We start from the raw sequence: 21,022 nt of genomic DNA, 5'->3' as shown, positions 1-21,022 counted from the left end.
AGTCACCACCTTAGTTGAATGAGGTGGACAAGATAGAAGTTACTGAATTTCTTCTCAAATGCTTTTCCTCATCCTTGCGTAGGAAAATGCTAATGAAAGCTGGAGTGCCTAAGTGTTAATGCTATGATCTAACTCTACCCCACTGGTTCTTAACCAGGGGTATGGTCTATGGGTGAAGCTTGTGTGTAGAGTATCATCTCTTGTCCCCACCACAGTCACTGCTTGGTGAGGAAATAATCTGTCGGTTTGTGAAGTGTTCTGTGATCCTTTGAAAGACCCCTGGATCCATTACTGCATAGATAATAGAATCAGGACTTGCAATTGAAAGACAGTTCTAGAACAGTAACTACACCTCTACCCTCATAAAATGCAACCCAATATAACAAATTCAGATATAATGCGGTAAAGCAGTGCTCCGAGGGGGGGGGGGTGCTGCGCACTCTGGCAGATCAAAACAAGTTCAATATAACACCATTTCACCTATAAACACAGTAAGACTTTTTGGCTCCTGAGGACAGCATTATATCAGGGTAGAGGTGTATAAGATTCTACCTCTAGATGTTAGTAAAGTGTGTTGCAGTTTTGTCATGTTGTTTAGTACATGCTTAGCATCTGTTTCAAAAACAGTGTGAAACATCCAGTGGACACTTTCCAGTTTTATTCTGCTGTCATAACACAGTCACACAGAAGAGTTGAAGTGTAACAGATCATGCTCTGCCTTCAGACATTTTGGTCATATTTTAAACAAATTTACTTAAAAAGCCATTCTCCAGTTTATTTACAGGGAATAAACTGTACACAAGTTAGAAAAACTAGCATGCTTAATTAAATTTGACATAATTATTAGTCTAAGAACTTCTCCAACACTTAAGTCAGGCCAATTCTAAGGCTCTTTAATGAGTATAAACAAAATGGAACACTCACTTTATGCTTGTTTCTCTACAACTGAATGCAGCATAATACAGTCTAAATGCCTCATTACCAAAGTAATAACAGACATGGTAAATTTTAAACTGTTTAGTCCATTATAAATAATGGACTGCATTTATTATCCCTCATTCTTGCCTTTTTAATAAGGCCTTACTTTAGCAAAGCATTTAAACGTACCTATTAAGAATGTGTATATATAAATTCCAATGCAGCTGTCAACAGGACTTGGGCCCATACTTAAAGTTCAGCATGTACAGAAATGCTTTGCTGAAGAGGGATAGACTGCTGAATTGGGATCTAAGACACTAAGGATTAACTGAAAGGTCAGGCTCTTAACTGTTTCCATGCTATTATGAAGCTGATTGGAGCTTTGATCAAGGCTTGTAAATAGAGTTTATAGTCTGAGCTTGTACCAATGATTCTTTTATTTAACTCCGTTTCTAAGCTGCTTTCCTATCTTGTATAGTATGTTGAGAGAGAAAGGGAGCACTTCCTTTCACTTTTACCCACCATGGATACTTTTCATTTCCCATTGAAATCTCACTCACTTCCATTATAAACTGGTCTGTCCAACATGGAATTATCAAAGTAGCAGTGATTTAACAAAAGCAAAATTTAAACCGTGATTACCATTTCTTCATAAGCAAAGGATTTCAAGCCTTGCTCTATATAAACTTTAAGCCAATTACAATTTAGTACTTGAAAGTATTTCAGAACTGTAAATATTAGCATTCTTTAGAGCAAAAAAAAATTAGGAACACTTACACTTTCAGTCACATTCTCAATTCAATTTTAAAAAGCTGAATATTTAGCTGAAAAACAGATCTAGTTACATGTATAAACATCTTCAACCTTGTAAATTAAAGATTAAATAAAAATATTTAACATCTGAACATCACTTCTACCCTAGAAAACAAATTAGGTATTTAAGAAGAGTAAAAAAATTGCTTTTCTTCAGCAGGCTTCTTTTCTAAAGGTAACCTTTCTAGAATTAAGCACTGTAACCTTTCTAGAGTTAAGCACTTGCTTTGTCACACACAGAGCATTCTAAAAAGAGTGCATGCTTGAGACTAAGAAAAATAATTAAGTGCTTATTTTCCTTCCAGAATCACACAGAACTCTGCAGTAACATCACAGGAGGAAAAATGATGTATATTTTTAATTTTATTTTAAAACATTTTCCATTTACCCTGTTCTGTGGGATGTTAAGGCAGGTTTGGATGCTGCCTTCCCCTGTGTGAAAAACTTCTTAGGTATCTGCTTATCCTTTACTGAATTACTCCAGAGTCTTTTTTTTAATAATACCTTCAAATAATAAAAAACTAAATCAAAGTGCAAGCCACCTTATTTCAGCCCTTCATAAAAAGCATGAATATTTTACCTCATTCATCTTCACCTATTTTAAATACAAAAGCTGAATGAGCCACTAATAACTTACACCCTCTTTATCCCCAATTAAGCTCTCAATTATACGTGTAAGTGATTCACCTACTCAGCTCAAATGAATTTGGAAGTTCACTTTCAAAGGAAAAACATCTAAACCCATACAATTTTTTTCGCTACCCTACTTACATGATGAGCAACACTGAGCAAACCTAAACTTACTCTTATCATAAAGATAATTCCTCTACATGTACAATGCTGAATATGCAGCACAGAGAACATTGCAGAGGCATTTTTACTGCAACATAAAAGCTTTTTTCCTTTTGAAAAATCCTTTAGCTTCAATAACCCTTTGATGATTGCACTATAAACTTCCAGCAGTTTTTATTTAAAAGGAACACATTGCCAAAGCCTGACTGGTGGACAGTAAGTACATTGAAAAAATGTCAGAAGAGGTTATTGGGGTTAGGGGTGGGGAGATGTAACTGATTTTGTTCTCTCTTACAACCATCTCCGTTATCATTCCATGATTTGGCTTGTTTGTTCAAGTGCTACTCTGATCATGATCAACCTGAGAACAAAATGAATTTAGAAGTCCCACCACCAAATAATTCACCATGTTTTAATACTGTATAGAAATCAATTGCTCTCTTATTCTGAACTTCAATGCAGGTGGGTTACTACAATAGCGTGGGCTGAACCATATAGAAAAAGGCCTCACACAGCAGGCTCTGTTAGTAGACCTGTGTGTGCCACAGTAGCAAGAGACTCCAATGTCAGTGCTGACACGTTACTAATATCTTTGTTGGAAAAAAATGACATTAGGAAAAACTATGACTTCATGTAGCACCAGGGGTTTGAAAGAAAAAAAAATAAACAAAGATGAAGATTTTATCTTCAGATACCATATACTGTTTTTAGTACCACTTGGGGGAATGATAGCAAAGGGGAAATTGAAGAAAGTCTTACCAACAGAAAACAATTAAAAAATATATAGACACAAATGTCAGTATTCAAAATGCTGCTATTTTGCTTGCTTCTCGAACGCCGCTCAAGTAGGCTCCTGTAACCGTCTGTGGAAAGTGCCTGTTTGTGGCCTATAATAAAATAAAAATTGCATAATTTCTGAAACAGCTATAGAAGAACAAAAATAAAATTCTGCTCCAAAACAAAAGTTCTGTGTAGTGCAAGAGTATTTGATATATGCTTTTACACAGATATTTTCTAAAGCAGATACCAATTTTCAAACTATTAAATACTCTCAAATTTCAAAAATAGCTTGTTAAAAAGATGAACCAAAGAAAAGCCTTTACAAAAAAAAAAAAGTATTGAATTTAGCAAAAAGGTAAGCTCTAAAGTTGTCATACATCCATTAAAGCTAAGAAATTTGACTCTTGGCAGAGGTAGTCATTTTTGCTAGTTTGAACAATACTTCAGAGAGATTGTTCATACACTTTCATATATCAATACACAATAGTATCAATGGCAGGAGTTTCTTACAGCTGCATTAGTGACCAATGGAGAAGTAGTGAGTCAACTATGCAGTTCATCTGAAATGCAGTGGGCAATTATGAGTCTCAATCTACAATATGAACATGCATTTTGTCTTGTTTATAAAATCAGCAACTGACCATATGTATCCAAATACAATTATGCAAAACCAGCAAAACATAACTACAACAAAGGGCATGCCTGAAGACTTATTTTTGAAGAACTACAATTTATCATTATTACCCACTTGTGAGACATTCCTCCATACATAGGCAGGGACTTGTCTTTTAAAGAGCCTATTGTTCTTCTGTATTCCATAGGGCAAGATGATAGTTACTGTACATCCCTAAAAACATGTCCCCAGGGACTGAAATCAGTTATAGCCACGCCAGCGTAACAGTTTTCCATTTTGCATCTTGTTTTGGGTATAAACTTTGGTGCAGATTGTCAATACTAGAGGCTCTGGCTCATATGGCTAGACAGATTAAAACTACACACACTTCTGCAGAGAGAAGTTCAAATTGAATTAGATCAAAAACGTAAGTAGATTTTGTGGCCTCATCCTCGTTTGCATTTATCCACTCCACAAAGCCACCCCGCAATTTGGCAGAGCTGGCACTGCCAGCTCAAAACAAGCCAGGAAGTGCTGCAGGTCAGAATCAAGGTGCATTGGAAAAGGAGATATTTACAAAATGTCTGTCCACTCTATGTCTTTCTCTACCCAGCACTTAATCTCTTTTTTACAACAAACAAAAACTAAGTTCTTGAACTAATTTTAGAATGACAATAATGAAGACATTTACCTCACCAGCAAAGAAGATTGTTCCTTGTATGTCTTCAGCTATAACATCATAAGCCTCACCACTGCCACCTGTCTTTACAAAACTATATGCCATCTGGATCCAGGGATCTTTGTTCCATCGTGTAACAAAGTACTTAACTGGGTCTGGAACTTCCTGAATTATCAAGGAAATAAATTATGCAGTATAATGAAGAGAACACATTTTTGATAATTTTCCTCCATTAACACCGCTTCTTCTAGTTTTCTTCTACAAGATTAAATGTTTCCTGTTTAGAGTGTACACAATAACCTCTTATTACTACGCTTTCAGGAGATGTGCACATTTGCCTAAATTCCTGGTAATTTTTTCTAATGTGAAACATATAACATTCCCCCTCCCCTCCCCCCTCAAAAAAAAAAGTTTATAGGAACCTCCAGTGAAGAATTATATTTGTTAAAACGTTTAACCTAATGTTTGAAATATTCAGGATATACTTATGCAGCTTTGAATTTAGCAAATTTGTCTGCATAATACAAGGGTTGTAATGCTGCATACAGCTATATTTGGAGAAGAAGAAACTCTTCTACCCTCAGACTATATGCTTTGTATATTCTTCTGAACAGGTACAAGAAGCATCAGTTTACCAGCGATAACCTCAGGGTCAACGTTATTATGCACAAAAGTTTCCACAACCAAGAGACTAAAGATCAACTTTGTGAAATAATGCTGAGATTTCTACAATAGTGGGGTACATCTTAGAAAGGACTCCTGGTGCATCGTGCCTTTACAAACTGTAGTAACTGTTCCACCCTGAAAGAAGTTTTACAGATAATTTTTTTTTTTTTTTGTAGGAGGTTCTATTTCTGGTTGTATAAGATGGGGAAAAAACAATCAGATTGGCATGGAGACCAAATATCAATTTGCCACCTGTAAGTTCTTGAGAGGTCAGAATAGCAAGTAGGTGAACTTTTAATATGAATATAGTTTGTTATAACTAACAGCTGCTCACGCAAGTATATTTTCTGAGGAACAACTGGAAACTCAGGATTCCTTTGGGTGAGTCACTTAAAAGTTAGCTATTAGAGTTAATACTGTTGAGGCCATTAGCCTCATCCTTGCTGGTTTCTGCCTGCTTCATTAAAATCTCTCCCATCTAAGGGGTGGGGGCTGGAAGTGCGCATGGACTCTGTATGCACCAACTGTTAGGCAGGGCTCACTCAAAGCATTAGAGCCACCAATGTACATCATGCATTACACAACTCCTGGAATTGCATATGGCTAATTCAGAATAGAAAGCTCCAAACAAGATCCAAATTTCAAAATAATACAACATAACAGCCCAACATTTATTTTATGCATCAACTCAAAGAATCCAGAGGTCAGTATAGCTACTAAGTCTTCTTTAGCGTCCAGCTGTTAAAAATCAGAGCCGCTCTAGAATATCATGAGAGAAAAGTTCAGCCTCCAGGGTTGGGTGCAAATGGTACTGCTAAGTAATGATCTCCTGCTTCTCCAGAATTGGCAAATAGTGTTTAGAATAAACTTTGATATTAGTTATTATCTCAAAGGTGACCTGCCAAGAAAGAGGGGGAAGAGGACTTGTATCCAACAGATATACAAGGAAGGCTTGCCTTTTTTGGGGGAGGGGGCAGGGGAAAGAAGGGGGAGACAAAAGTTTTTAGTCTGCTTGGTTTTCACATTAGAAAGCCAGCTCTTGTCTAGCCTATACAACTTTCTGTATGGATGGAGAACTAGTGGGATGATAACATCAGAAAGATCAAGGACATGACACCTGATTAACTGGGAAGTGATTTTTACTGAGACTGTTTAAACTTTGTTTTTTGTTAACGCCTCAAACCAAAAGAAGATTTTATAAAAAAAACTCCCATTTGGTTTACAAATTAACATCCCTATTTCTTCAATTCAGGCCCAAGATAGCTCCCACTTCCCATTTTTGTGATCACAGAAGATCAGACTTGACATTCCTGATATTTCTCAGGCAAAAGGCAGAAAAACCCACACACACTTCAAAAAACCCTCATTTCTGGTCTTATTTCTACATCATAGTGAAATAATAAAAGGGCACAAACTTTTTGTTTCTTTGCCGATCCCTCTTTAAATCTGTGGCAAGTTAATTCTTCTTTGACAGAAAAACACTTCTCTTACCTGCTCCTTAAACAGCTCCCGAAGTACAGTCATGCACAGCTGTAGTACTTGTTTGTCATCTAAATTCTTAATGGTTGTCACAGCATCTCCGGTAACTACTGACATTAGAACACTATATTTACCCTAGAATCAAAACATTAACATTTGATATCATTTCAGAAATACTAAGAATGTCTGGAAATTCCTTAAATTACTACTGTCCCCAATAGACATCAGTGGGGGAAATTCACTTTTTTTTTTTTTTTGGACCAAGTCAGTTATGATCCCTAAGAAAGTTTATCCTCTGTAGTTTTTACTCTCAGATATGAAAAAACTAGAAGAAAGTTAGAGGACAATACAGAACCTCTTTAGGTAGATTTAGTCCTTTTTATAACTGTGCAGAATTTACTGGAACCCATATATTTGTCAGCCTAAACACACAAAGGATGTTAACATGCTTGCATTCATGCATACAAGTCACATTCTCAGTGCCAGATCTAATCTCCTGTTCAATGCTAAAGCTCCACTGCTAACTTCAAGAGACGGAAACACGAAGAGGCCCCACTAGGATTCTAGTCATTATGGCCGAGACAAAGCCCACTGAAGTCAATGAAAGTCTTTATATTGACTTCATTGGGTTTTGGCTCAGGCACCAAGTGCTCTGCTCTAAACCTGCTGTGGTCCTGCTTACCTCTGTTACCACAAAACTCAGCTATCAGTTAGGAGTTTCAAAAGTGAAAGAGCAGTGGCTACAGAATATCGCAAAAGGCCTCATCTTGCTCACAGTATGCCATTCCTCCCTCTCCTCTTTATGGGGCAATTAATCTACCATCATTACTAAGCTACAGAACAATCTGCTACCTAAGAATCACACTAGAAGCCCCCAGTTATCCTCAAGAGCTCCCACCATGAGCACACTGAATCTTTCTGCAGGAGTAACTGTTCAAGTACTGGTCAGCCAGGAACACAGGATTACAGGACATTGTCTTCATAGGGTCTCCTGGAAAAGCCAGCAAGTTACAGAAAGCTCTTTACTTGTTCACAAAAAGTAATAGATAACAGGGCAAGGTACACTGAGAGTAAAGGAGAGCGGGGGAAGACTTGCTGACAATCCACAGGTTGGAGTTGGTATTAAAATCCATAGCTTTTGAACTGACCTTACAGCCTTATTATTGTTATGGGCAAAGCCAATTTGACTGCAGTGGTGCCAGTCTATGGGTCCAATCTATGAGCCCGATTCTCTATCTCCCTTACTAGTTTAAAAAGATTACACAAGGTGTAGGGAAAACAGAGAACCAAGACTTAAATTCCTAAGATGAAAACAGAATTCCTCATTCTTTCTAGGGCACTTCAGCCAGTAATATCACCCCAGTGCCTTTATCTGACCCCAGAAGCCCAAATCTTTCAGACCTAAAACAAGGACATCCTAGTTGCATAAGGATCGCTCTGCATCCAGTCTTGAAAAATGTCTCCTACTTACTACAAAACAATGCTTTAAAAAGGGTGTTGTCAATTCACAATCTGTTCTTTTCCTACAGAAAAATACTGGTGCCATTTTTCTAACAGCAAGGGAGCAAACAGCAAAGAAAACCTCCATTGTTCAGTAATTCTTGCACTTGGGTTTCAAACTGAAATTTGTTAAGAGTCAATTGAAAATACTGACATTCTACCATATACAGCATATGGTACCTGTGGATCCATGTCATAGAACACACTGAAGAGCCCACGTTTGCTGGAACTAGGTGGAACGTGACCAAAAAAATCAGCTCCTTGAATTTTGCTGTCCCAAAATCTATAAGGAAACTGCAAAGCAACCTAAAGAGAGAGAAAAGATTCAGTCAGAGATAATTTCACATTACAAAATGTGCAACCTGCCTTGTACCTCTGTATTTAAAATGTATCTCTCTCTTTCCCCTCAACCTCAGGTACTCAAATATGTAGAGGTTTCTCAGTGTAGGATATTTGGGTCTTTTTATCAAGAAAGAAGAGTGGTATAAAACTGTTGCAGTCTCTCAGATTGTGCTTTTTTTAATCTGAGTAACGTTGGCAATAAATTTAGTTACAGAAAACCTTGGGCAAGATACTGTGCTATACCTCTTATGAGGCACTACACAGAACTCATAGCCCAAAGGGACAGTTGCCCTATAGGGTGCAGCAATACCTGGAATTTCTGCAATGCTGTGTGCCCTCGGCACAGTCCTCCTGCCAGCCCCACCCCCAGCACACAAGGATTGTCAATGTGACGGGAACCTCAGAGAGAGTCTTATGTGTGACTTACGCACTAGTGGGGGAAGGGAGAATCATCCCCAGGGCAAATATGGGTCTTTCAGTGTCCCTTTATGCCACTCTGGCCCTTTTATCTGACAAAGGAATTGGAGTGGGTGGATTCCACCCCTTATGGCTGTTAGATTTAGTACTCTACCATACACATTGTTCAAATGTAGGCACAAAGTTTAAAGACCAGCAGTGATTTTCTACAAGATAATTTGTTTCAAAAAACGTGGTTAAATTAGGGTGGAAAAAGAAAGGGGAAGAAAAATGAATATACAGGATCCAGATACCATTTTGCTCTTCTATGCTTTTTTATTTATTTAAATGTATGTTGTGCAGGTTAAAAAAAAATTATGAAAGCAAATTTCGCAATATACATACCCAGGCATACCACAGCAGCTTTATGCTTATAGCATGAAAGGAAATTATGCTACAGGATGCAAGTCAGAATCATCCTACTAAGAGGCTCAAAGCACTTGATGCTCATTTTCTTTCCCATAACTAAAAAGTAACTTTAATTATGTACCTTCTCAATGACTCCTGCTCCCAAACTGTTAATGGCTTTCATTTTTCTCTCTGGCAGTGGTGGATTAAACTGAATGGCATTTTTCTGAAGAAGAGCCAGTGGCACGGTAACTAAAACCTATGGAAGAATAAAGAATCCTGATCACAACAATAGCAAAAGCTTTACAAAGCAATTAAGACGAATCTCTCATTGTAAGTACCCATTGTTCTTGTAATAGAACAAAGATGAGGAGGCACAATTCTCCCAGGGCAACTTGGTGTCTACTGTCACTACACGTTAATGGCAGCCATATCACACATTCAGGGGAGAACAGACTCCTCCGTACAGTGGTTCTCAAGATGTGGTCTGTAGAGTGACTTACAGTTACAGTTAGTCTCTAAGGTGCCACAAGTACTCCTGTTCTTTTTGCGGATACAGACTAACACGGCTGCTACTTTAAAACCTATCACAGTGATGAACGATGCTAACAGTAGTAATGCTTCCTGATCGTTATAGTTCTAGAGTTTCTAAGTGGCTTTTTTATTACTTTTCTCTACACCCTGCATAACAGCTTCATTTCTTATTCTGCTTGGTTTTTCTTTGGTGTAAATTCAGCCTTGATCAAAGCTGCACACGGCCTCAAAATTTGAGAAGAAGCAAGACTGGGCAGATTAGAGTAGTTGGAGTGATAGGAAATGAGGGGAGATTCAGTAGTAAAGGGTAAAGACCTACTGCCACAGAAAGGGAGTAAATAGGCTAGATATAGGGGATTGTAACCAAACAGCTTTTCATCTTGTCTCGTTTATATTGTCCTAATACTGACATCAGAATATTGGATAGACTCTTACAAATAGTTGTTTAAGGCTAAATAAAAATATACTAGTCTTACTAGTGCATTATGAAATATCATTATAATTTTAAAACCATCATCAAAATAAGCAGAGGACACTTCATCATCCGTTAATCTTAGATATTTTTAAAACTGTGTTTGTTTCACTTACTTGCAAAATTCAGATAATTCTGAAGAAGTCATTAGTTCAAATGAGCAAGTTTCCACAGTATATATAAATTAGCATTCCAAACTCAAACATGCCCAGTGAAAAACGGTCACTATATCAACCAAACATCGGTCACTGAACAATTAAGTTGTAAAAATATACAGTTTTTTTTAAAACCTCTAAAGAAGCTATGATCTAAATATAGATAACTTGAAACATACTGGTTACCTTTTGTGCTGTCCACACAGTTCCATCTGCTGTAGTGACCTGGACTTCTTCTCCAGAATAGTCTATACTGTGTACCTGATTTACAAAGGGAAAGTAATAGTGATACACCAAAAATTCTATGAAATAATACAATCCACATTCAAAGTACAGCAAATTATTACAAGTCTATAAACTTCACTTCCCGATACGTTAGCTCCCATATTTGATGCAGAAGGGCACGTTACATCAGAAAAACTAGCCATGGTGGAAAAAGGGAACCTGAAACAAAAGTTCACTGTTAAAATGAAGCAACTCATCATATGATGAGGAGGATAACGATGTTATAGACCAAGAGTCGGCAACCTTTTGGAAGTGGTGTGCTGAGTCTTCATTTATTCACTCTAATTTAAGGTTTCGCGTGCCAGTCATACATTTTAACGTTTTTAGAAGGTCTCTTTCCATAAGTCTATAATATATAACTAAACTATTGTTGTATGTAAAGTAAATAAGGTTTTTAAAATGTTTAAGAAGCTTCATTTAAATTAAAATGCAGAGTCCCCCGGACCAGTGGCCAGGACCCAGGCAGTGTGAGTGCCACTGAAAATCAGCTCGCGTGCCGCCTTCGGCGCACGAGCCATAGGTTGCCTATCCCTGTTATAGACAGTTCTCTCAAGATTATCCCCGAGTTCCCAGAAATGGTAAGGCTAGAAGTCAAACAGTGCATTAGTAAGGATGCTAAAGCTAAGGAGTCTGACACATGAAAGAAGGGAAAATATGTTTTTTTAAAGTTAAGTTAGTTACAAAAGTGACTTTTTCAAGACTGTACTTGCTAAATATTATGATTAAGTTAGTCATAAATTTTAGACTATGCCTCTAGGATGCAGATATCCACCTACATTTCCAGTATCACAGGTTTGCTATAAATAGAATCACTTGCTGACAACTGAGATGAAATCTAAACACTGAAATTATACAGAAATAATTAAAAAACAAAGCTTCCTCCTCTTCCGTCACATCAAAACTAGTTATAGTTATCTCAAACTCAGATTTGTTTGTGGAATATGAAGAGATGCTTGTACAGACACTCCCCGACTTACGCAATCATTCCGTTCCGGAAAGCCTTGCGTAACTCGAATTTTGCATAAGTTGGAAATGTATACCCGTTCGTTACACAAAAATTTTCGCAACTCGAATATCCTATTTCTGGCTTATGGAACTTTTTCCATGCGAATTTGTGTAAGTCAGGGTTTGCGTAACTGAGGGAGTGTCTGTATGCTTCAAAGCTAATACCCTCTCATTATCTTCACTGGGGGACAACCTTGACTGGGCAGCAGGGAATGAGAGAAACCCAGAGCATATGTATAGCAGGATGTGAGGTGCCTCCCTTCAATACCCTCTTCAGTCCTCTGCTTAGCCACTGGCTGGGCAAAGCCAGCTGATTGATTGTCAGATGCTCCTCTTCCCCCATTTAAGCTAGCACAGGCATTCCAAAGCCTCTTTCTCTCCAAAAAGAACGAGAAGTAGACCTAAAAGTCGCAATTCTCCAACAAAAAAAACTTCAAAAACAGATTCCAATAAGAAACTGCAGAATTGGAATTAATTTGCAAACTGGACACCATAAATTAGGCTTGAATAAAGACTGGGAGTGGATGGGTCATTACACAAAGTAAAAACTATTTCCCCATTCTAATTGTCCCCATATTGTTACTCACACCTTCTTGTCAACTGTTTGAAATGGGCCATCCTGATTATCACTACAGAAGTTTTTTTCTCCTGCTGATAATAGCCCACCTTAATTGATTAGTCTTGTTAGTATGGCAATACCCATTTTTTCATGTTCTCTGTGTATATATATCTTCCTACTGTATTTCTCTGTGTGTGTGTGTGTAGATATATATATATTTCTACTGTATTTTCCACGGCATGCATCCAGTGAAGTGGGTTTTAGCCCATGAAAGCTTATGCCCAAATCAATTTGTTAGTCTCTAAGGTGCCACAAGTACTCCTGTTCTTTTGCTGATACAGACTAACACAGCTAGCACTCTGAAATCTTTCTCTCCAGTTAGCTGCTTTCCCCTCCCTCCTTCCCTTCCTCTCCTTGGTTGTAGCTTAGGAGCTGTGCCTCTTATGATGCTATGAGTTTGACCGATCTCCTGACACCACCATTTTACAACTCACCGGAAGCTTAAGTCGAACATCAACCCCTTCAGCCAGTTTATCTATGATGGTAGAATACCCTGGTGTTAAAAGGGTGTGATCTCCAGCAAACTGGGCAAAAAATTCATTGTGGTCCCATGAGCGTGCAGATACCTGGGGAAAGAATACAACAGGCTACACTATGCAAATTGTCTAATTAAACAAAATAACACAGTCTGGATAGGTTACTAAGGTGATACCCTACTGAGAGCATCATTTGGCACAGTGCAAGAAGAGCACAGTGAAAAAAGATTGTGTATAGGCATAAAACATTTTAGGTACCAGTAAAAGGTGTTTTCCGACCGAAACAAGGGTATACAGCTATCCAATCTCTCAAATGATTAGATGCTACAGTGTTGTTATACCAATAAGGGTTTTTAATCATTAGTACTCGGATAACAGAATATAAAGAGTTGCATCAGATTACACACACACACACCCCTCTCCCCCCCGCCCCCCTATCTCCGTGGAATGTTCTAGTTTTCTTAGAAATACAGCACTAGAAAACTGACTACTGCAGGTAAAATGATACATGTAAATACATACATGCACTCACATACACTATATTGCCAGTACAACACTGCAGCATTCCCTCTAATTTTTTACATCCATGTGCGGAATGAATTTTGTTATGTGTACCAATATGGAGGTGATGTGTGACATCACCTTCATACTGGTGCACATAATAAAATTCATGTGGTGGGGGTGGGGCCGAGGGGTTCGGCGTGTGGGAGGATGAGGGTGCTGGCTAGGGATGAGGGGTTTGGGGTGCAGACTGCCCCAGGTTGCAGTGGGGAGAGAAAAGACTCCCCCCAGCCCTCTCTCACTGCAGCACCTCAGGGCAAGGGGAGAGGCGCCTCTCCCCGGCTGCAGCAGCTCTGGCGCGGCTGGGCTGGGCCGAGGGAGGGGCTCCTCCAGCTGCAGCAAGTCCGGGGCAGGTCCACACTGTGGCCAGCGGGGAGGGGTGTCTCTCCCCACCACAGCCTTGACACCCTGCACAGGGCTTAATAGGCAGCTGTGCGGCCACATGGCTTAGAGGAAACTTAGCAACACAGTGACATTTGCATTCTGTGATCACCACTTGCAGTAATCATTTGGGTATGTGGATCAAAAGCTACTTTGCAAAACCCAGTTTGCACTAGAGCAGAGGAATTTACCTCATATTTTGCAGTGAAGCACTTGGGTGTAAGGTTCAAACTGGAGGTGAATTTCTTTGAGAGGGGAGTTGTTATCTCAGTTTTAGTGATGAGAACTGAGGCAGAGAGAAGTAACCCAGGAGGTCTGAGGTGGAGCAGGGACTGAACTCCTATTTCCTAAATTCCAGGATAGTGCCCTAGACACTAGATTATCCTTCCCCTCTCTCTGTTTCTAAGTTACATCACATACATCTCGACCTCGATATAACGCTGTCCTCGGGAGCCAAAAAATCTTACTGCATTATAGGTGAAACCGCATTATATTGAACTTGCTTGATCCACCGGAAAGCGCAGCTCTGTCCCCCCGGAGCACTGCTTTACCGCGTTATATCCAAATTCATGTTATATCGGGTCGTGTTATATCAGGGTAGAGGTGTATTTAATCGATCATGCACTCACCTGATGGAGGTCACTGCCACAGGCGTACTCCAAGTTACTGAGGTGGAACTGTAGCACCTTTTCCTCCAGATCACTGAACTGGATACCTGACTCCTGAATAAAAGCCTTATAGATCTCCTGTATCTTCTCTGTACAGAAACAGATTTACAATAAAAATGTAGAAATAGGTGATCGTAGTTCATTGTTCTCTGAATCTCACAAGGTTGCAAGTTAGCTATTAATACTCATTCAAATTTATTTCTTATGTAGTGAAAAAGCTGCTACAGAATATATGATAGCAAGATCTCTCTCAGACGATCAGATGAAACCCTAATTTGGTTTAGGATTAAAATAATTTGATTTCAGATACAGATAAGGCAGTGTATGTTTCCCAAGAACTGCCCTCAAAAAGAGAGTAAATATTACTGTCAACCTCAGAAAAAAAAGTCTGGTTAAAAAAAAGGAGCTATATGGGATAACCAACATAGACAACAGAAAAATTCGTTGTTCAGCTACCATCAGTACATCATGCTGCAGCATTCCCCAAGGCTAATTCATTAAAAAAAAATTTAAAACAAAAACAAAAAAAAAACCCCAAAACAAACAGAAAACAACTTATGAATACTACTCCGAATGCCACCTTCTATAGAATTCTGTGTAATTTTCACGAAAGCAAAAGATTTGAGCGACTTGGGACCCAATTCAACTAGGGATTCTCTTCATTGTTTTCCAGTGGGCTTTGGATCAGGTCCTTACTCTGTGTGTACTCATCATAGGAAAAAAAAAAAAAAAAAGAGCAGAACTATATTCTGAAAATGTAATTTAAAAAATAAAATCACAGCTGCCCTGACCATCTCTATCCAACCAAAACTGCTTCAGCTACTTAGGGTATGTCTACATTGCAATTAGACACCTGCGGCTGGCCTATGCCAGCTGTCTTAGGCTCGCGCCAAGGGGCTGTTTAGCTGCAATGTAGACATTCAGGATCAGGCTGGAGACCGTACTCTAGGACCCCATGATGTAGGAAGGTCCCAGAGGTTGGCTGAACGTCTACACCACAATTAAAAATCCCCTTAACCTGAGCCAAAGTCAGTGGCATGGACCAGTCGAGGGTGTGTAACTGCAGTGTAGACATACCCTTAGAGACAAACTATTGGTAGTACCAAAGTCAAGGACAGGTATATTAAAAATGGCCAAACTATGAAAACAACTGATCCAATTGTCACGGAGTTGGGGGAAACAAGAACTGATAAATGAAATTGTTTTTACTTGTTCACTTTATTAATGTAACTTCATAAGTAAAGTTTTATGAATGAAACAACATTCATTTCTAAACCGGTTACCCCAATAACTGGCTAATTGACAATTAAGATGCTTGTTAAGATCCATAGCTGTTCAGCCAGTTGCTCTTGTAAATTTCACTGTCAATCCAATTCCTGCTTCAATCACTAAGGGCTGGTCCACACTAACCCTCCAGTTCGAACTAAGATACCCAACTTCAGCTACCTGAATAACATAGCTGAAGTCGAAGTATCTTAGTTCGAACTACAAGGTATTTACCGCGGGTCCACACGCAGCAGGCAGGCTCCTCCATTGACTCGGCGTACTCCTCTCGCGGAGCAGGAGTACCGGTGTCGATGGTGAGCACTTCCGGGATCGATTTATCGTGTCTAGACAAGACGCAATAAATCAATCCCAGAAGATCGATTGTTTACTGCCGAACCCAGAGGTAAGTATAGACGTACCCAAAGACTTGCACTGTTTCAGTATTGTAACTTCTGCTCACCATTCATTACACTTGTCTATATTGTAACTTCTGTTCACTGTTTGCCATATTGTAATTCAAACCCCATTTTAAAACGCTTACTCCATTTTGTAAGGGCTTGCTGTAACCTTTTTGCAAACCCTGCTGTAATCTTATTAGTTTAGTTTAGATGTGTGAATGAGGTATGTATGGATGATGGAATCAACCTCCAGCCCCAGCCTGTCCTGATGAAATAGAGTTCAAACACCAAAGGCTGAAGATGCAGACAAGAGCCCTAACAAAGTAAAAAGAGTCCACCCCAAAAAGAGAAGAACAAAGGTACAATAGAAGTAAGATCAACGCCAGGTCCCAGGCTGAAAGTCACATCTGCAATTGACGCGTGATCAATCACCAAACCCAGAGGCAGGGTGACACAGCAAGACCTATAGACTCTGGATTCAAACTAAAGCCTACAAAAAGGATGGGTGAGATGGAAAACTGGAGGAGGGTAACATTCTGCTGCCAACATGGAAGGGCATCGGTGCATGCCCAACAGAGACCCAGCTCGTCCTTGTGCCCGGCTTTCCTGGCCAGTTAGTTGCCACAAGCTACGAACCCAAGCCACAGACTCAAGCTACGTTCAGGACTGGTAACTATGCAGCAGCTGCAGAACATCGGATGGGTGTGTGTGTGTGTGTGTGTGTGTGTGTAGATATTAGGTATACTGTGTGTGTATAAGAATTAAGATATTAGTTATTGGTCATAAATCAAACTGTTATCATAATAAATGTGGCATCTTTGTCTTGCTCCCTAAAAAGATCCTGTGTAGTTTTGTCTGTATAACATGGCTTCCTGCAATTCACCATGACTCTTAGCTGGCCAGTAAAGCAGGTTTATTTAGACGACAGGAACACAGTCCAAGACAGGTCTTGCAGGTACAGACAACAGGACCCCCTTAGTCAGGTCCATCTTGGGGGGCCAGGGGAGGCCAGGAGGTCCGTCTGGCCTCCCCTCCATTTTCCCAGCCAGCTTCAAACTGAAACTCTTCAGCCCCTCCTCTCCCTTTGTTTCTTTTCCAGGCCAGGAGGTCACCTGATCTCTTTGTTCTCCAACACCTTCAGTTGGCACCTTTGCAGAGGAGGGCCCAGGCCATTAGTTGCCAGGAGACAGGGTGTCGGCCATTCTCTGTGCAGACCCTTGCACACCCCCGCCCTCTAGGGCTCTGCAACAATCGCACACCCTTATCCCACCACCTTGATACTTAAGAAATGCATAGGGGAAACTGAGGCACTCACACAGTATTCAGAGAAAACATTAAGAACATTCCCACTTCGTCACACCAATCTCCTATGTTACTATCAATGTAGGAAAAAAATACTCTTCAAATGAGATATGGTATGGCCTACAAATCTAGGGGTGAAATTCTGGCTCCACTGAATTCAGTGGCAAAACTCCCATTGACTTCAATGGAGCCTAGAAGTTTAAGGCCAACCATACATACAAATATTCAGAATCCCCAAATTATGTACAAAATGAAAGGCAAATTGGCATAAAAGCCCCCTTATTCTTATGGTTATGAACACTGTCAACATATCTGGTGTCCAGGACAACTCCTCTCTTACCTCCAAGAGGGACATCTTGATGTTGGGTCTTATCTTTTCTCCATTCTGAGACAACATCCAGGATGGCATTGAAATGAAAGTCCATGCGCTTATCTATAGTGGGGTCAGTTATCCTTCCACCTTCTTGGATCAAATCACATCTCTCCCCTAGTTTGTGCATTTTAATGCCAAGCTTCAAAAGAAAGTTAAAAATGAATATGAGTAAAATTTCTATGGGGAAAACTTCACTTTCTAAGCTGCTCAAGTACATTTAAAAAAGACGGGCAAATCCTTAGGAATAAGGCACTGTTGCTAATATGGAGATTTTGCACACTTTAAACAACTGGTCAGGTTAGACATGAATCTCAACCTCTTAAAATAATACAAAAATTTAGTTCTGAATGGAACCTGAAACTCAGCAGTTAAACCAAGCCAATGACTTTTAAGAAACAATACATCAAAGGCAGTACAAAAATCCAAGGATTAGGAAATGGTAAAACTAGAAAGTAGCACACTTTGTTGCTTCTGTAGGCAGAGTGCATTGCACACAGCAGGAGCTCCTTCCCTTCCTCCACATACATCCCACAAACTCTGTGTCCCACCCTTCCATCCCAGTCTATTTCAGAGACTAACTGCAACCTCTTGGCCCCTTCCCTCATGCCAGGGGCTTGTGTATCCTCCATGCTGCTGAGTTTGCCAACCAGAAGCCAGGAGCTCTGTGTGTCCACCATTTGCCCCTTCCAGTTTTCACCAATATCAATATAGTTCTGCCCATAGAGGACTAAAACATTCCCCAATTGATCAGATGTTCAATAATTCAATAATTATTGCATTATAGACAGAAAGACAGACAGAGGGATGCCATTGAGTTGAGTGTTAAACCTGGCCAGCTGTGAATATTTTTTTTTTAAAAAGTCACACAAAGAGTTGACATGTTTCAAAGAGTCATAGTGAAACAGTTACTTGGAGATGTAGCACAAATTCTTTTCAGTGCACTTTTACCTAGTCAAAGATATGGCCTAAGATTTCCCCATTCTACCCACTTATTCTGTGAGACCCTGGGCTGCTTCCCACTGCAGGTCTCTTTTCAAAATACAGTTCTATTTTTAAAAAAGTAAAAAATACCCTCAATAAATTATCACACGCTATTACTCAACATATGAGCTCCCTCTGGGTATTCAGAAGCCATTCTCACTTTTCTGATTAAAATAAGGTTTTGCTATTTTTCCCCGTTATTCTTCCCAGTGGCATAGAGCATTGGACAATTACAGGAAAACGACCTGGATTTTCCCCTGGTCTCCAGCAGACTAGTTAACTAAGTTCCACTTGCAAAAACTCAGCCTGGGATCTGAACATAAAGCTGCTTTGCAGTTTGCAATGTTAGCAGTTAAAAAACACCTTTTTACGGTAGCCTATGTGAATTTCATCTGGAAGTCAATGAGAGAAAATATACATGAATCCCTACAATGCCATAAAACCACACATTAAGGTCAGTTGGAGCTTACAGTTGAAATCTATTGCCAACTCCAGTTTAAGGGCTTATCTATACTACAACCACCAAGCTGCTGGGGACCGTTACAACATTATCCGCAGTTACAGGCAAAAACATGGTTTCTTCTTGCAGCTGGTGCCTAGCCATTTTTATTTTAGCAATGTGCCTGACACTGTGCTAAAACCCTGCTGTGTCCAAGACTGTAGCACTAATCAAAGACATGGTTATCACACAGATGTCACTTAAAAGGCAGAATTATGTTTTAAATCACTTCAACCAGGTCATAAATTGCGTCACCAGATGTGGTTGTTATTGCAATACAGATGGGCCCTAAAGTTCTCAAACTTGATAAACTCTTATGCTTTACAGACTGACCATTTCTCCATATATGTATTAGTACTACTAAGAATGGTTATGAAAGTGATGTTTTTCTATGGAGGTCAATTTGGTTGCTACGAGTTAGAATAGCATTTCATCAGAATCTCTTGTTCTCACCCATTAAGTTGAGAACTTTCTCTATTAACTTGGTTCACCTAAGAGATGGGACTACAGATACTTTGAGCAGAATATATCTGAGCTAGTTATTTTTTCACCTCCTTTCCTGAATCAAAGTGGACGATAATTTCATTTGAATTGTGTGCTGCAAGATCTTCAATTAAAAATTTGCACTCAGAAAACACTGTCTTTTGCTTTATTTATAGTTAAAACATGGCATAGATCAAACTTAACTGTATTTAAAGAGCTATTCAAGAGAATAAATACACATATAGTACTCTATCTGAAAGGTAGTAGTTGAAACCACAGCCTTACCACAAGGAATTCTATTGTGAGGGATCATTTGGTTTGACTGGGTTTTTTTTTTTAAGATGACTAATGTTAAAATGGAGATATTTTAAAGAAACAAATTATTTTAAGGTTAGCTCAATCATTGCTCTGATTATAAGAGGCTGACCCACCTAATTCTTGGAAGGAAACTTTTATATTCAGAAATATTAACTCATGTGGAGCAAAATCATGGCACTCACACATATATACATGTGTACATGGTTTTGTAATTAGACCACTTTCATTGACAATAATGCATAACAATTGCAGGGAAGAAACCCACTTGCTCACACATTAGTGCTATCGGGTTGTTGACACAGCCATTCACAATCTGTGCTCCTTTTCCTACAGTGACTCCTTTGAAAGTCCTATCGTCCCACACACGCCCGCCAATTCTGTCTTTCGCTTCTAGCACAATGACCTGTAACACAAATATAGCTTAGGAAGTTGTCAGAGAAGATATTTTAAAAACACTTATCTAGGCTCCAGGATAAAGACAAAATTAAGCTGCTTAGTTATGTTATTGAGCTTAATACTTTACTTTGTTGATAAATGGACACTAATGGAGCAGACCTTCTATTCATGTTTCTCATATTGTAATTTTAAAGTTACTTTAAAGTTACACACAGTTATAAAACAAAGGCTCATTTAAACTTTAGCCAAAATTAATACCTTAATAAAATTAGGCTTGCGCATATTATCATTTCCTTTTTTCAACATCTAGGAGGTGAAAAAACTTCCAATTTTTCAGGTTTAGGGAAAGGTGCTCCAGTTGTCCAAGTCAATATATGTTGACCTTTTGCTGCTTCTTTTAAAATACATTTAATGTACATTTCCTATACTGAAAATACATATCTTCTAAAGGGATAAGCAATATT

General features: G+C 39.1%; 1 protein-coding gene across 2 annotated transcripts in view; it reads right to left on the bottom strand.

The window, feature by feature from the left end:
- Window positions 1-2,151: 2,151 nt before the first annotated feature.
- Window positions 2,152-21,022, bottom strand: part of KDM1B (lysine demethylase 1B) — a 36,000-nt gene continuing 17,129 nt past the window's right edge. For both annotated transcript variants that reach the window (XM_034762388.1, XM_034762389.1), the window contains exons 13-22: window positions 20,428-20,565; window positions 17,849-18,020; window positions 14,504-14,631; window positions 12,891-13,022; window positions 10,734-10,808; window positions 9,529-9,645; window positions 8,421-8,546; window positions 6,753-6,875; window positions 4,608-4,760; window positions 2,152-3,410 (exon numbers count right to left, since the gene is read on the bottom strand). In XM_034762388.1, the coding sequence (XP_034618279.1) occupies window positions 3,327-3,410; window positions 4,608-4,760; window positions 6,753-6,875; window positions 8,421-8,546; window positions 9,529-9,645; window positions 10,734-10,808; window positions 12,891-13,022; window positions 14,504-14,631; window positions 17,849-18,020; window positions 20,428-20,565 (1,248 nt within the window). In that variant the 3' untranslated portion in view covers window positions 2,152-3,326. The remainder of the gene's footprint in view (window positions 3,411-4,607; window positions 4,761-6,752; window positions 6,876-8,420; window positions 8,547-9,528; window positions 9,646-10,733; window positions 10,809-12,890; window positions 13,023-14,503; window positions 14,632-17,848; window positions 18,021-20,427; window positions 20,566-21,022) is intronic.

This window comes from Trachemys scripta, chromosome 2 (assembly GCF_013100865.1).
Source record: "Trachemys scripta elegans isolate TJP31775 chromosome 2, CAS_Tse_1.0, whole genome shotgun sequence".
Taxonomy (NCBI): domain Eukaryota; kingdom Metazoa; phylum Chordata; order Testudines; family Emydidae; genus Trachemys; species Trachemys scripta.
Note: the sequence above shows the minus strand (reverse complement) of the source record. Positions and strands in the feature narration are given on the sequence as shown.